Source organism: Ursus americanus, chromosome 22 (genome assembly GCF_024610735.1).
Source record: "Ursus americanus isolate L20-20 chromosome 22, mUrsAme1.1.p, whole genome shotgun sequence".
Lineage (NCBI taxonomy): Eukaryota > Metazoa > Chordata > Mammalia > Carnivora > Ursidae > Ursus > Ursus americanus.
Window position 1 is genome coordinate 3,758,512 of NC_142148.1, and position 15,303 is coordinate 3,773,814.

The window sequence follows — 15,303 nt, forward strand, 5'->3', positions numbered from 1 at the left end:
GTAGTTATAGAAAATTCTCCCCCAGTCCACTGTTCCTGCTTCAAGCTCCGGGCTGCTTCCAACTGGAAGATTCTGATCCTCTTTCTGTCAGAACTCCTCTGCTTAACACAATCCATAAATACTTAATTGCTTGATATCTTTAGCAAGGTTCTACCCTTACAGAATTATACATCCTGTAGACTCTTCACCTCAGACATCTGCTCTCAGGGTCTCATTTTGACCATCTGAGCCAGAGACTAACTCAGGCATTTGCCCTCCCACGGCATCATGTCACCACCCAAGCCCTTCCACCTCTCCCTGGTGGACTGGCACCAGCCACCTGCCGAGCCCTCTGTTCCACCCACGGAGGCATCAACTCACAGACAGCCAAAAAGCTAAATCCTCCATAATTTCCGTTTCAAGTTTGCTTCCTTTTACTGCCAGGGAGACAAAAGGAGCTGGGAAGGGTTCTCTCGTGACGAGCCACTCAACTTCCATAATTGGAACAATCATGGGTGAGCATCCCCAACACAGAGAAAACCAATCCATCATGGAGTGCTGAAGGCTTAATCCCCAATTCCTAGTAAAAGGATTAATTAAAGCCTTAAGGGCCGGCTTATGGCAGGCTCTGCTTGAAACTCCAAGGAAATTAACTTGCCCTCCCAGATGTAGAAAAGCCAGGGATTTCCTCGGCTGGTACCTTAGTCTGACCAAATGACACAGTGTCAATAGTCCTAACAAAGAAATCTTACAAGCCTTGCATGGGTTTATTGTTTAAAATTTCAAATTGGGCCCTGGTGCCCAAAGAGCTGCTTTAATAGGTCCCTCTTTGTAGTTGGAGAGTAAAGCTCCTATGTGTTCCAGTCAAGTGAAGGAATCCCTCCCCACAAAGCCTGCGTTCACCCCGGCCCCAGGGATTATCTTGATTTTGATGCCCACCATTTAACGTGATCAAGCCCCCATCTGGGGCCAGTGCATTTAGAGAGAATAAGTCTTCTAAGGAAGGTAAGGGCAACTTATTGTCAAAACATCATCTATGAGGGGATTGTGCTTCTCTAAGATAGGAAATTGAGTCCAGTGGCTTGATACCAAAACACCAGCTTTGATTCTTTTTTTGAACCCCACATTTCAGAAGCTCAGACTTCTCTCTGTGAAGTGAAAATTGCCTTCTGGTGGAGAAAGGTTTTAATGATCACTTTGCTTCCTGCGTCTCCATGGTGACAGGCCCCGCGCAGCCCACCCCCCTCCTGCTTTATTAGGCCTTTCTTCCTCTCTGGAAAGTAATCAATCAAGCCCTATAGACGCCTTTGTAACCGGATTTATCACCTGAACAATCAACGCTGCGGCAGGGGCGGGGGAGTGGACAAAGTCCATATAATTCAATGAAACCTGCTCGGTCCTGGCGCACGCCCTTCACCTCCCTGCCGGCAGCTCCGCCGGGCACACCTGTCCCGAGAGGCGGGCGGGCGGGAGCGCCCAGGTGCTCCAGGCCCCGCCAGAGTTGGGCGTCCAGCCCCCCTGTGCGCGGCGGCCGCGGGAGCGCTGCCCTGACCCGGCGGGGACGCCCAAGCCGGAGCCGCCGGGGCCCCGGGGAGGGAGGCAGAGCTCGGAGCCACCACTGGCGGAGGCGGCCACAGGTCTGACTCTCTTCCCCCAACTGGTCAGCACCCAAGGCAGGGGAGCCCCTCGGAGGGGACCGCGGAGCCCACAAGCCTGCAAGGAGGGCCGATGCGGAGCGCCCAGCTCTGCCCGGGGAATCGGTTCTTTTCCGGACAAAGGGCTCCGCGGCTCCCCGGCCGCGTTCCTGGGGACGCGAACTGCGGAGCCCGAGCGCCCCAGTCCTGGCGCGGCTTCCCGATTGCAGAGCGCGGCGCGGAGCGGCGCTGGGGACGAACCCAGCGCCACCTACCCCCGGCCTGCCCACCTGCCCGGCCGCCCTCGCCCGGCCCCGTTACCTGGGTTCTCCCCGGCGTCGGTGGAGGAGGTGGCCGAGGAGTCCGTGAGAACGCTGGGGTCACTCTGCGAGCGGCCCCGCGACACGAGACAGCCGCTCCCGTCCTCGGACGCGGCCATGGGCCTGGCCGGCGCGGGGGCAAGTTGGTGGAATCAGATCATCCGAGGCGGCCAAGGTCACAGGCGAGGGGGCTGGAGGGGGCGTCTTTTTAAAAAGGAAAATCAAAAAGGACAGGGAAAGGGAAGGAGCCTGGGGACAACGCCAGGCTGGCTTCAGGGCGGTGAGACAATGGCCTCGCGGCTGCAAGCAGGCGCATCCCGGCGCGCGGCCTCGCTCTGCTATTTATTCGTGTTTATTCCCATTCTTCGGTCTATATTCCAGGAAAAAAAAAAGTTGAACCAGGAAATAAAAACTTTTTCTTGTCAGTGTTTATTGCGTGCTTGGGGCAGGGGGTGATGTCCAGGAATTTCTGGGGGCGCTCCCTCCCCCCACCCCACCCCCCCACCCCCCCGGAAAAAAAAAAGGGAAAAAGGAAAATCTTTGCTCTTGCAATTGCTTTAATCTGAAAGCTGTTCTTGGAGCATCTGTTGGAAAACATTAGGATTCTCCCATCATGCCGCGCGAGAGGAGCATGACGTCACGAGAGAGGGGAGTGAGAGCCAGCGTGGTGATGGGGAGGGGTCTCAAATACCTGGGTTGCCTGCTGCCTGCCCAAGGGAGGTGGGGGGCCCCGATCATGAGTTATGAACTGCCCACCCCCCACCCCAGCAGAGCTCTAGAAACAAGAATGCTTCCACTCCCACTTCCTCCCCTTCCCAGCGGGAGGGGAGGAGACCCTGAGGGTGCCTCCCTTGGAGGCAGGGCCTAATCTCCCCAGCGGCTTCAGGCAGCTAGCTGGTCTCCCTGGCCCTCCCTCTCTTAGGGATGCGGAGGCCAGTAGGTCCTGCTGCCCAGACTCCACCATGGTGGACGGGGGTGCCCTCCAGAGCTTTAGCCCTGCAACCTTAACCCCTTCTCCACTGCCCACCCCTGCTTCCTCCAGGCCCTCAGCCCCCTGCCTGGGAGGAGACAGGCAGGAGAGGCCCCTGCTGCCTTCCAGGGATGCTTCCCCCAGACGCCTTGATGGAGTTGATGGGCCAGGCAGTGAAGGCGACACCCCCTAGGGCTGCCACTTACAGAGGTGCCCTCCAAAGTGCTAATGAGCAATTCTCACCATTCCAGATAGTGACGTGGGGGGAGCACAGGGAACTCCAGTGTCTCCAGCTAAGGCCTGGGGGCAGGAAGGGTAATGAAAAGAGGAAAGCCCAGTGAAGGTGCAGGGAAGGATGGGGTTGGCACAGAGCCAGGCCTCGGAAGGTGCCCAGAGGAGGGGGCATTTCACCAGACGCCCAGATGGCTGGGCCCCAGGGACACTGAGGGAGGCTGCTCCCACCTAAGACTTGCTGTGTGCAGAGGCAGAGTGCAGAAGCTACAACGCTGTGATCCAGTCTCAGCCCCTCAGACAGCTCCAGGGGGCAGGCCCACTCCACGGAGTAAGCTGAGATCAGAGGAGGAGCTTGCCAGGGGGTCCCACAGCTGGCCACAGCAGCACAGGAACTGGGACCTTCTGGGAGCTGTTTCTCCAGATTTGGTCAGCCCCTAAAGCAGGGCTGGGGTGCAGGGGGAACACCCTGGCAATGTTGGGTGAACCCCAATGAAGGGCCAAGGACAGAACCGAGAAGTGGGGAAATATTGTGGATGTTCGCTCCACACAGGGCTTTGGGCTGTCAGCAGCAGTCGCCACCAGAGAAGCACGCATGCGTGCATTCTTTCACTCATTCATTCATTCATTCATTCATTCATTCCAGTAATCCAGAGTCTAGTGCATGCTGGGTACCCCATCAGGCGTCACGAATCCAACAGTGAACAAATGCAGAAACAGCCCCCGCAACGGGTCCTCCAGGATGAGAGGGGAGGGTAGAGCTGAGAACGGTCACCCACAAACCAAGGGATGTCCCCCCAAAACAGTTAGAGTTGACAACACCATGAAACAAAGGGGAAACTGGGAGGACACTTTCCTGAATACTTTTTATCCACACAGAAATGGGCCAGACGGTGATGTGCCCAGCTCTGGGCTGAGCACTGTACTCGGGGCGTTTCTTTCTCACGACGCCTGAGGAGGTGAGAGCAACTGGAGTTCCCACCTCAGACACAACGGCAAGGCAGAGAGGTGAGTGGCCTGCCTGGGTCACAAGCCAGGACTGGCAGGTCCAAGGCCTCTGGCCCGGGGTCTCTCCAAGTGGGTCTTCAGGCAGCCCCTCCAGAGCCAAGCTGAGTCCTGGCCCCCTCCAGGCTTTCGAACCCCCTCCCAAGCACACCATCAACACCTCCCACACGGAGATGAGAAAGCCAGCAGCAGATACAGAGATGGGCCAGCGGGGTGGGGGGAGGATGGCAGCCCAGGGGCACATCCCAGAGAAGAAAGGGCCCCATGGCTCCAGCTATCGGCTGGCTGCCCACCTCCCTCCCACTGTTTGGACTTCCCCACTCTGAACCCATGCTGCTACTGACATAAGATTTCATTTTAAATCAGGAGTGCCTGGGTCACTCAGATGGTTAAGCATCTGCCTGCAGTTCAGGTCATGATCTCCTGATACCCGGATCAAGTCCCCACATCAGTCCCCCAACTCAGTGGGGAGTCTGCTTCTCCCTCTGCCTCTCCACCTGCTTGTGCTCTCTCTGTCTCTCTCTCTCTCCAATCAATAAAATCTTTAAAAAAAATATTTTTCTTTAAATCAATTCTTGGCACTTACATGCATTTTAAAGGAAACCATTGCCCCAGCGACAGAGAGGTGGCCTCCCTGTCATCTACAGGAAGGACTATGGTGTTGATTGGGTCCTGCCAGCCGGGTCCCCTGTGGGCTCCCGCTTCGCTGGGAAGGGAGATGAGCAAGGGTGGAAGAGGCGTTCAGACACCCAGGCACCAAACCGAGATGTTCTTAATGTGACCAAAAGGACAAAAGCATGGAAACAATTTTTTTTATGGGCTCCAATGTTCCTAAGTGCCTATCCGTGCACCACCTAAAATAATTCCTAGTCTCTTCAGTTGGTCTTTGCCGCAATACCATTCACCTGCCCCCCAAAACTGTAGGGGCAGGACTCAAAAGTACATGACAGGGAGCCTGGGTGGCTCAGTCGGTTAAGTGTCTGCCTTCGGCTCTGGTCACGATCGCAGGGTCCCGGGGTCAAGTCCTACATGAGGCTCCTTGCTCAGCAGGGAGCATGCTTCTCCTTCTCCCTCTGCCTCTCCCCCTGCTTGTGTTCTTTCTCTCTCTCAAATAAATAAATAAAATCTTTAAAAATAAAAAATAATTTAAAAAAATAAAAGCACATGAAAGAAGACTTGGCATTTGCTCCAGGAGTGGAGAGACGGAAGACAAGAGTGACAACCAAGATTTAGTTTCTTAAAAAATATGCTTTAGCAAAATATTGTGATTTGTCAGAGCTGAATAGACATGCAGCTTGTCGTTGTATTTTTCTCTGGCTTTGAAATGTTCCATGATAAAAATAGCTTTAAATCAAAAAAGAAAAAAAAAAGGTGACCACTGGTACTGGTCAACAGAAACTCGTCTGCTGGGTAAGTGCCTTCAGGAGAGACTTTGACCTTCCAGGTCATTCAGACCCAGAGCAGGAGCGGCTGGAAGCCTGGGAGGATCTGGCCCAGAGGCGGCAGAACGCCGCTGTCCACAGGAGGTCCCAGCCTCGAGAACCCTCAAGGTCTTTGTGGACATCCCTCCTCAGTAGGATCCCGATAAGCACCTGCTAGAAACCTCACAGGAACCAACAAGGCCGCATAACATGTGAACAACCCCAACGTCCCTCCACTGCTACATGCGTGCACACACACGGCAAGTCCACCACTGCAACATTACTCAGCCATAAAAAGGGAGGGAGTACGGATACCTGCTCTAATATGAACGGACCTTGAAACATTATCCAAGTAGGAGAAGCCAGTCACAAGGAGGACACATTGCGCGATTTCATTGACGCGACATGCCTGCAGAGACAGGGAGATGAGTGGGTGCCTCGGGCCAGAAGTTTGGGGGGATGCGGAAACGGTGCTAATGAGTTCGGGGCTTCCTTTCGGGGTGACGGAAATGTTCCAAACGTTCTAAAATTAGATTATGGTGAGGATTTCACAACTATAAATATATTAAAAACCCTTGAATGTTATACTTTAAACGGGTGAGCTTTATGGCACATACGTTATTTCAATAAAGCTGTTTTTAAAACACACACACACACACCATCCATAAAGGTACCTAGGCTGGGCTTTGGGTTTGAAGGATGACTGGGTTTGCTTCTCACCCCGCAGAGTGTAATCATACTTAAAACCTCTCCTGTCCCTGCCTGGGGCTTCAAGTCAGGCTAAAGCCCTCTCAGGGATCACCCTTCCGGTCCTTGATCAGAAAACCCGAAGCTATTTCTTGACTCCAGCAGCCATGATAACCCCAACATAGTGGCCTCAAAGAACTACAAGGGGCCCAAGTCAACAAACACTAAGTAGTGAAGGCAAAAGGAAGGTCTTCCTCTGCCTGGGGCAGTCAGGAGGGACTTCATGGTGGAGGTGACCCTGGGCCTGGCAGAGAAGCGTAGGAAGTGCCCACTGTCATCAGGAAGTGGGGGGAAGGGGCTGCAAGGAGCCCAATCTCACCCATACACGTCTCTAGAGTTGGTTTTATTCTCATAAACGTGCAGATTAATATCTATTTTGTGCCAAAACACATAATTTTCCCAGAATATCACAATGAACAAAATCTGATTGGTCTTTGGCTTCGTGGAGCTCGTGATCTTGAGCAGACAGGATTAACAACTAAGCCACCGATCAGTCCACCGATGGCCGTGGGCACAGAGCTGGGCACGCCTCACCTGGGCAGGGAGGAGCCGGGCTGAGGAAGTGATGCTCTTCTTGCAGCTGAGGCTCCGTGGGGATTAAGCAGACAAGCCAGAGAGGAAGCGGGACCCAGGCAGAGACCCGTCTGGGCAGAGGCCGGGAGGTGGGAGCAGCATGGGGCTCTGAAGTCCCCAGAAAGTGGCAGAGTGAGGGGCTGGGGTGCGAGCCAGGCTGGAGAGAGGGGCAGGATGCAGACCACGTGGCTCCTTGTGCTGCTCCTCAGGAGTCTGGATTTCATCCCAAGGATGGTGAAAAGCAGCTGATGGCAGAAGTGAGTCTCCAGAAGGTCCCTCTGGCTGCTGATGGAGAAGGGACCTCGGGTACAGGGAAAGGGATGAGGGGGCTGGCAACCATCCAGGCGGGCGTGGGGGCACTGAGTACTGCAAAGTGGTCCCGCAAGTTGGCGAGGGAGTGGCTGTGGAGGGATGAGACAGAGGGGGGAGCCACAGGGGACTCCCAGATTGTTGACTTTTGATGATTCACTGGATCTGGGGTGCAGGGACATCAAGGTACCTGTCACATCTGATACTGACAACGAGATGGGCACAATGCTATTTCCAGGGTGGGGAGGGTCACAGGAGGGGCAGGATGGGGCAGACAGACCAGGAGCCCCATTTGGATGAACTGCATCAGACACGATGAGTTAGAGCCCGTGGCCATGGCTGAACATGCACCAAGACCCACGGACACCATCTGTTCCTTAAGGGGGGGGAGGGGCGGGTGTGAAAGGACACAAGCTCCAGGGTCCCACAGACCGTCTGGTACCAGCTGCAGGCCCGGTGACACCTCTCCAGGCCTCTAATTCCTCATCTCAGAACGAGCATGGTCACTGCTGCCCGGCCGTTCCACATGGTCATTCCAGGGGTCTGGTGGCAAGTGCTGACCACCCCCATGGGGCCTCTCCCGGGAGCCCCTCCCCCAGGCCTTCAGCGCCGGCGGCTCACGCTGCTGCAGGCCCCATTCCCTGTCCACCAAACACGCATAGAAGGCACCCAGAGTGCACAGCAGCGGGACGGTGAGGCACCGCCAGCCACCGACACGAGGCCACAGTCAGCAGGCGCTCCGACGGTTATACCAGCGCCTACTGACTTCTTCCCCCAGCCCCTTGTGGTTCCAGGAGCCCCCGCTCACTGATGGCCGCGGCCTCTGGGCTGCTGGGGTTTCAGCCCACGGGCTCAGGGATCTGTGTCAAGTCTGCTCACCTGAGAATGTGCCCGGCATTCCACAGGCACCCAGGAAGCAAACACGTGTTGGCGGACCCAGCACGCGATGCACACGGTGCGTGTGAGATCCCGACTCCAGGACAGAGCTCAGCGCCCCACAGCCTGCGTCAGGAGGGACAGAATTATCTTTCTCTCACTGGCTTATTTCGCTTAGCGTGATACTCACTAGATCCACCCAGGTCATTGCAAATGGCAAGATTTCACTCCTATGTGGAATTTAAGAAATACAACAAATGAACAACAGAAAATGAGAAAGAGAGAGAAACCAAGAAACAGACTCTTAACTTTAGAGAACACACAGATGGTTCCCAGAGGGGAGGTGGGGCGGTGGGAGATGGGGAAGGAGGAGGCACTTGTCACCTTGAGCACTGAATAGTGCATAGAGCTGTTCAATCACTACATCGAACACCTGAAACTAATATAACTTTGTACGTTCCTGCGCTGGAATTAAATTTTTTTAAAAAAGGAGAATTAAACCAGCAAACCCAGTCTCTTCCAAATCACAGCTCAGGCCGCTGTCTCTGTCCAAGCTCTTAAAGAACCATGGAAGAGGGACAAGAGGGCAAACCCCAGGGTGGGGACAGCAGAGCGACCAGCCCAGTGCATCGCTGCTGCAGATCCTGGCGGTAAGGAGGGGAGCTGCGCCCTCTGCTGGCCACTGGAGACACGGCGCCCAAAGCATCACCCAGGGGTCGCCCTGGACTTGGCTTGGGGACTCAGGCTTGCACTGGGTTTCTTCCGACCTTTGGCCACATTCTTGACAGGGTCTGCCCCTGCAGCCATATCCATAAGGATATGCCAAGCATATAAGGATACATAAGGACATCCATAAGCATAAGCCATATCATGCAATGCTAGCTAGGGCTCTTTTTAAAACACATGTAACTCTTTTAAAACAAAACCCTCCGTTTCACCAACCATGTTCTCCATACCAAAAGGCACTGGCAGCTGGAGCTGGCCTGAAAATCATGCTGTGGGAGACCCTCGACTTCCTAGCAATGCCCCCAGCCCTCCTCAAAGTGCTGTCCATTCTCAGACCATCTAGTGAAGCCCTTCTGAGCAGGAGCTGAAGACCCAAGCATGAGACTTCGATGACTTCCTCTGGGTGGCCTCAGGCTTGCCACACTGCCCTTGTGCCCAGGGTGCGAGTGAGGGAAGGCACAGTGACCAGCACCCCGGACACCTCCATATGTGCTGGCTGCCATCAGTACAACGTGTCCTCTGGTGCAAGACTTCTGATATCATCTAAAGGGCTCCACGCACATGCAGGTGGCCAGGGGTGGGCATGTGAATTGGTGGCGACGGATTTAGGGCAAGAGGCACAACCAGGGAGAGATGAGAGCGCTCCCTACAGGAAAGATGGAGAATAGAGCAATGGGCTCCGGTTCATCGGAGTCAGGGATGTGTGGGCAGTACAAAGCTATGAATCTTCGAGGAGCTTTTCTCCATGCACTGTACATCCTATGCATTTCCCTCGCTGTGTGTGTGTTGGGGGGGGGGGGGCTGACGAACGGAGAGGGGCTGGCTTCTGAGGCCTCTGGGAAACACTGCTGCAGACCGGAAGCCACTTACGGAAAAGGCGTTTGTTGTTGTGACCGCTGCCAAGAGCTGGGCTCCTGCTTCCGGCCTCGGAGTGTCCTGTGGGGTCCGCAGCCACAGCGGCCAGCCTGCGACCCTGCAGCACCACACGTACAATGGAATGCCCGCTACTGCAGACAGAGAGCTCGGACGGCCTCCCCTCTGATCTCGTGTGCAGGGAGTGAAACTTCTATGCCTCCTGCCACTGCTCCTGGGTTTTCAGTTACTTTCCATGTAGACTGTGCCAGGCATCATTCTAAGCACTTTATAATTACCAATGTGGCTGGTGCTCAAAGTCACCAATTATGATAGGTCCAAGTACATTCCCATTTTGCAAGTGGGATGCAAAGTGCTTAGTACTTGCTTGGATAGCAGAGGCAGGATTTGAACCCAGGTCCTCTGCTCCCGAGCTCAGGCTGTTACCACATCAAGCGCAGGCAGGGACTTCATGCTTTTGAGTCCCCTAAAAGCCACCAACTCGACAATGATGACGGAAGATTTAACAACTGTGTTTCTGCAATCATACGACTTACCAAGAACATGACATGCCTGATTGACAACCCTGGGAGGCTGACATCACTGTCCTCCTTTTGCAAACCATGAAGGTGAGCCCCCAAGACAGTGTGTGACTTACCAAAGGTCCCAGAGATAAAAAGTGACAGTGACAGGACAGAAAGGACTCTTAGAATGTTTCCGCTGTGCCAGCTCATCCCTGATGCCTCCCATCCCGCCCAATGCCCCACCGTGACCCCAGCTTACGCTGAAGCCATTTGCATGGACAAACCCACGCAGAACCCGACTCCACTCCCGGCCCCACTCCCAGGCTTGCTGATGGCACAGCTAATGCCGGAGCAAGAGGGCTGGCTGCCTCTGCCAGGACAAAATGCGCCCTGTCCCCTCCACCCAGCACGGACATCCCCTGTCATCTACTCCACGGGAACCCACATATACGGGAAGGTACGAACAAGGCAGACAAAGTGAAAACAATCTAATGTCTCTCAAAGCCTAAAGGCTGACCTTGGCTATATCCAAACTGGGGGGTGTGACACAGCGGGTTTTTTTGAATGACATGAATCTGTGACTCGTTACTTACAGGGCAGGTGGATACACTGCGTAACAACACAACAATGCCAAATGCCAACATCACGCTGTGCGTGCGTGGACGCAGGGTGCCCGGCTGCCCTGTCCCCTGTCGCCGAAGCGGCCGCCTCCAGGAGAGGCTGCTCCCCCACACTCCCAGCAGAGGTGCTTTCGTTTGTGCCGGGAGAAGGAGATCGTGAAATGTGTGCATGATTATAACGTAAAAGATGAATAAAAGGGCAAACCTGTACCCTTCTTCCATGCTGCCTGAACCATCAGGTCATTTCACTCTTTGCCTTTTAAGAAAAGGTAATTTATGTTTAAGTAATGCTCTTTGTCACCCAAACACATTCTCCTTCCTCCAATAAAATGTGCACATTTTAATATGTTCACCAGATTTATATTCTGGAGAGACATGTTTCTCCTCCCGTGGGAGAGGGCAGAGCTGGGCTTATTGACTTAACCGTGGAACGGATTGATATCACCAACGCCCTATCGCAGAAACGGCCGACCAAGTGCTTTACACTGTAACCGTTCAAACACGGCACTGAGCCCGATCTATAAATTACAGAAAATCCATAGCGCTAGGTTTATAGGTAGTACTTTAAAAATACATCATAAGTCCTGTGGCTGGAGTGATAATCCCAAGAATCCACTTGTATAAACCCATAAATAATGCCGATAACGTCCGTATTTTCATAGAAGCTGTGATCTCTTTCAGAGCCCAGTGCTCACTAAAACTGACGTGAGCTCTAAAGCTGGTGGGCCGACTGGGACTTCGAATTTGGGGGAGCAATCATTTAGGCAATCAGATTCTGGCACCCCCTGCCAGCCTCCCACCAATCCCACACGAGTACCGGGGATTTCTGCAGCCTCTGGGGGGAGAGCACGGATTTCTGTGTTTCGCAGCAGATAACTTCAGTCAGCCCCTGGAGGTACAGTAGATACTCCTGGTGTCTCACAATGCAGTTTGGGGGCTTTCTGACCCTCTTGGTTCTTTTCCAGGGCTACTCAGGGGACCCATGTGTCTACTCACACCATGGCATGAAAGGGAGCCTCAGGGTTTTAGGGCAATGGGCCTGGGAGGCTGTCAGCAGGAGGGAACGAAGGTGCAGGAATCTCGAGTGGGGTTGGCCCAGGCTCCCACGAGAACCTATGGTACACGGTGAGGACGAGAAGCTGGTCCTTCATTTGGATCTAGGCAGGGGCTAGAAGACTACACAGATCCACCAGGCTTGGTCTGCGACAAACACCCTCGAGAACATAAGGCCCTGTGTTGGGTTTGATTGACTGATTTGCTCAAGCGTTGATTCATTTGTCACTTGCTCATAGTATGTGCCAGGGGTTGTGCTGGGGGGGGGGGGCGGGATAGTGCTCCTAACAACAGCATGTGCAAAGGCCCTGAGGCTGGGCAGTTTGAGCAGCTGATAGAGGGCTGGGTGGCAGGCAGTGGGGTGGGCAGGGAGGCCCCAGAATTCAAAGGGCCTCATGATCCATGGGGTAGAGCATGGATTTTATCCTAAGAGGGAAAAAAAAAAAAAAAAACCCAGCAGTTTCTCCAGACAGGGCAGAGACAGGATTTACCTTCTCTCAGGACATTATGGGGCCATCAGGTGGAAGGTCAGTGGAGGGAGGCAAGAAGGGGCCAGGAGACAAAGGGCTGCATGAGGACCCCTGAATCCAACATGGAGGATGGGGAAATTCAGGGCAGTGGGCAGAGCAAAATACACTCTATATTCCACCAGCTCCTTATTCAAAGGTACCTTACAGCTACAACTGCAATAAAGAAAAAAATCCTATGCACCGTCGCTATTAAAATACAGATAATTAACAACTGATGTATGTGCTAAGTCAGAGGGAGGTTTTTGAGTTTTTGTTTCAATGTTAGGATTCCTTAAAGCAGGACTCAGCCACCCGGCCCCCATACACTCGTGCAGCTGGGGCAAGGTGGTCCCACGTGCTGGCGTCCCCTCACTCACCCCATCTGTACTGAGCAGCTCCCTGTGGGCCAGACCCTGGGCTAATCCACTTACCCACAGTGTGGACAGCAGAATATTAATCCCCCCTGGGATTCCTGACCCCCAGTTACTCAATCAAACACTCCTCCAGGCACCGCTGTGAAGGCTTTTGTGGTCAGAATCAAGGCTACGATCATCAGCCCCGAAGGCAGGGAGATTATCCTGGATGATCCGGATGGCCCAGTGCAATCACAGGAGGGGCGGAAGGCCGGAGAGGAAGAGATGGGCTGGAGGAGAGGGGAGAGGGACTTAAAGCTGTGAGAAGGGTTCAGCCCCAACGCTGGCCTTGAGGAGCCACAAGCTAGGGAACACAGAGGCCTCTAGAAGCTGAGTGATCCCTGCCAACAGCCAGCGGGAAAACAGGGAGCTCAGGCCTATAGCCCTGAGCTGACATCTGCCAACAGCCCTGTGCGCTGGAAACAGACTCCGCCCCAGAGCGCGGGGAAGGAACGCAGACCTGCAGACACCGGACTCCACCCTGCAGGACAAGGGCAGGGGCTCAGCCGAGCCCATCGGACGCAGACCACGGGAGGCGGTGAAAATAAGTGGGTACTACTCTAGGCTGCTCCCTGCCATTTGTCTCAGCAGCCGCGGGAGACAAATACACATCCACTCTTTCATCCTCCCGAGCGGCGGAGGACACTGGTTCTGGGGTCATCTTCCAGGGACGAGGCCAGCACGACCCAGACGGGGGAGGTCACGCACACACAGTCATGCGGGGAGCCGGCAGTGCAGCTGGAACCCGCCATCCGCCTGACTCCAGGGGCCTTTCTCCCAGCTCTGCTCGACTCTGAACCCCTCCACCCTGCATAGAGGATCCACAGAAGAGAGACACACTCATATCCAAGGTCAACTCAAGGCTCAAACAAAGGGAAGAAGCTGCAGCGGAGGACGGGTGTGGTGGACAACCCCCCCCCCCTCCCCCCGCCCCGGCATCCGCCCTACAGGGCACACAGTGTCCTGTGGGTGGAGCACGGCTCTTTCCTGCCACCAGCCTCCTTGTTTCCAAAGCAGGCACCTCCAAGGTGCAGCTGGAATTGGGTCATCCATTAAGAACTCCCAAATTAGGCACTAAGAACAAGTATTGCCTTCCAGAACAGAAGGCAGAGAACATAAATTTCGAGAGACAGGACAGCAAATGGCTGGGAATCCAGAGTCGGCCAAAGGAGACTGCCCCAGTTCAAAGGTAGCTCCACCAGCTGGGTGGCCTCGGGCAAGTGATCCGATCTCTCCAAGACTAGGTTCTCCTCATCTGTGAAATGGGGTCATAGCTCCTATCCATACATGCACATGGGGGGGGCAGACTGAGAACTCAGCCTGGAGTCTGGCACCCGCTGGAGTGATGACCGCTGTCCCCGCGGGGTGACTTCACGGTGGCTTCTCTCTGGTCCCACACTGTGGTGACTCCCATGCAAACCCAACACAATTGAGAAGTGTAAGGAATTTGGCACTTGCCCCATGACCATAATGCCCCACGGTGGAGATCACTTGAGTCTACATATAAGAGAGGTATTTCTTTTTATTATCCAAGGCTTAACCCAGAGGGAAAGATTTGCCATGATTTTGTGTGGATTATAGAAAAAAGCACAGACAACAAAGCCATTAAAATAGAAATGGAAATCTGCAGCAAGCCTCTGACGTACCAGCGTCCTCTTTAGGTGTGAGTGTGAATCACGGCAGTTTAAGAGCCTCGCGGTCGGCGGAGAACGCTCGGTTCGTACCGCGGCTCTGTGAAGGTTAAATGCTACTGAATGTGGGGATTCGTGGGCCTAATGGCGCCCCGTTAGGAGGAAGGAGCCAGAGGCCCTATGTCAGAACAGAGGCCACCTGGAGGGAGACCCTGCTGTGAGCCCTGAGGATGGCTTTGTCCCTGGGGCCAGGAAAGGGGAGGTTTCCCGCCACCGACTGCCGCTCCTGTGCTCAGTAGGGCCACAGAATTTATAATGCACCCACTGTGTGCTACATACGCCAGGCACCGAGCTGCGTGCTACGCACGTCCCTGCTGCAAGAGCTGGACATTTGGCAGGGAAGACGGTCACTAACGGGGGAGCAAACACATGACTCTTGTGTGAGGGTCTCTAGGACCACCTCCAGGTTTGGGGAGTCACCAGGGGGACTCCCGGGACTCAGATACCGTCAAACCCACAGCCATGACTTATTATACTGAAAGGACACCGAGTACCATCAGCAAAGGGAAAAGGTATGTGGGGTGAAGCCCAGGGGAAACTGGGCACAAACTTCCAGAAATCTCTCCCAACGGAGGCATGCTGACAGCACTCACGTCCTCCAACAACAAGTTCTGACAACACCTGTGAATCCTAGTCTTCCAGGGAAGCCCCTTAGAGGTCCAATACCCACAGTGGGCACTGGGGGCTGGTTCTGTAGATCCACGCTGCCTGGAGCACACCAGGAGCCTGGGCCCCGGAGGGAAAGCAGGTGCTCGGCCTACGGCACACTGTGCAGGAAGCTGCGGACCAGTGAGCCACTCTGGTCCGTCCGAGAGTGCGGGACCCGTCCTGAAGCCCAGCTGCTCGGGGG

The 15,303-nt window shown here is 54.6% G+C and overlaps 1 protein-coding gene across 1 annotated transcript in view; it reads right to left on the reverse strand.

Moving 5' to 3' along the window:
* Positions 1-2,416, reverse strand: part of PHACTR3 (phosphatase and actin regulator 3) — a 211,480-nt gene extending 209,064 nt beyond the window's left edge. Inside the window, exon 1 of the mRNA XM_045795392.2 lies at positions 1,935-2,416. Coding sequence (XP_045651348.2) covers positions 1,935-2,052 — 118 coding nt within the window. The 5' untranslated portion in view covers positions 2,053-2,416. The remainder of the gene's footprint in view (positions 1-1,934) is intronic.
* Positions 2,417-15,303: the final 12,887 nt, after the last annotated feature.